The sequence below is a fragment of the Meleagris gallopavo genome, unplaced genomic scaffold (assembly GCF_000146605.3).
Source record: "Meleagris gallopavo isolate NT-WF06-2002-E0010 breed Aviagen turkey brand Nicholas breeding stock unplaced genomic scaffold, Turkey_5.1 ChrUn_random_7180001889627, whole genome shotgun sequence".
In the NCBI taxonomy this organism is placed as follows: Eukaryota; Metazoa; Chordata; class Aves; order Galliformes; family Phasianidae; genus Meleagris; species Meleagris gallopavo.
Window position 1 is genome coordinate 1 of NW_011153355.1, and position 389 is coordinate 389.

At 66.8% G+C, this 389-nt stretch overlaps 1 protein-coding gene across 1 annotated transcript; it reads left to right on the plus strand.

The window, feature by feature from the left end:
- Positions 1–7: 7 nt before the first annotated feature.
- On the plus strand, positions 8–383 carry LOC109364678 (unconventional myosin-Ia-like; the record flags this gene model as incomplete). The annotated part of the gene is made up of 2 exons (XM_019611313.1): positions 8–152; positions 228–383. Coding segments are annotated over exons 1-2 (294 nt in total), but the record flags the coding sequence as incomplete, so codon positions are not given.
- Between the last annotated feature and the right edge of the window lie 6 nt (positions 384–389).

The following is a 389-nucleotide window of genomic DNA, read 5'->3' on the forward strand; positions in this document are numbered from 1 at the left end:
CGGTCTTGGGGACTATGGCTGAGATTCCCCCCCTCACCCCCACCCTAGAGAAGCTGAAGCTGCACCCGGACTGCAGCCACTATGGTTACCTGAACCGTGAGAAGTCAGTGCTGCCCGGCACGGATGATGCCACCAACTTCCGTGCCATGCAGGTACGGGGGCACGACCCCCCCCCCCGCGCCCCCAAGCACCCCATGGCTGCCCCCATCCCTCCCCTTCCCCCCCAGGATGCCATGGCGATCATCGGCTTCACACCCGCCGAGGTGACGGCGCTGCTGGAGGTGACGGCCGTGGTGCTCAAACTGGGCAACGTGGAGCTGAGCAGCTGCTTCCAGGCCAGCGGGATGGAGGCATCCAGCATCCGCCGAGCCACGGGGTACGGTGTGGCG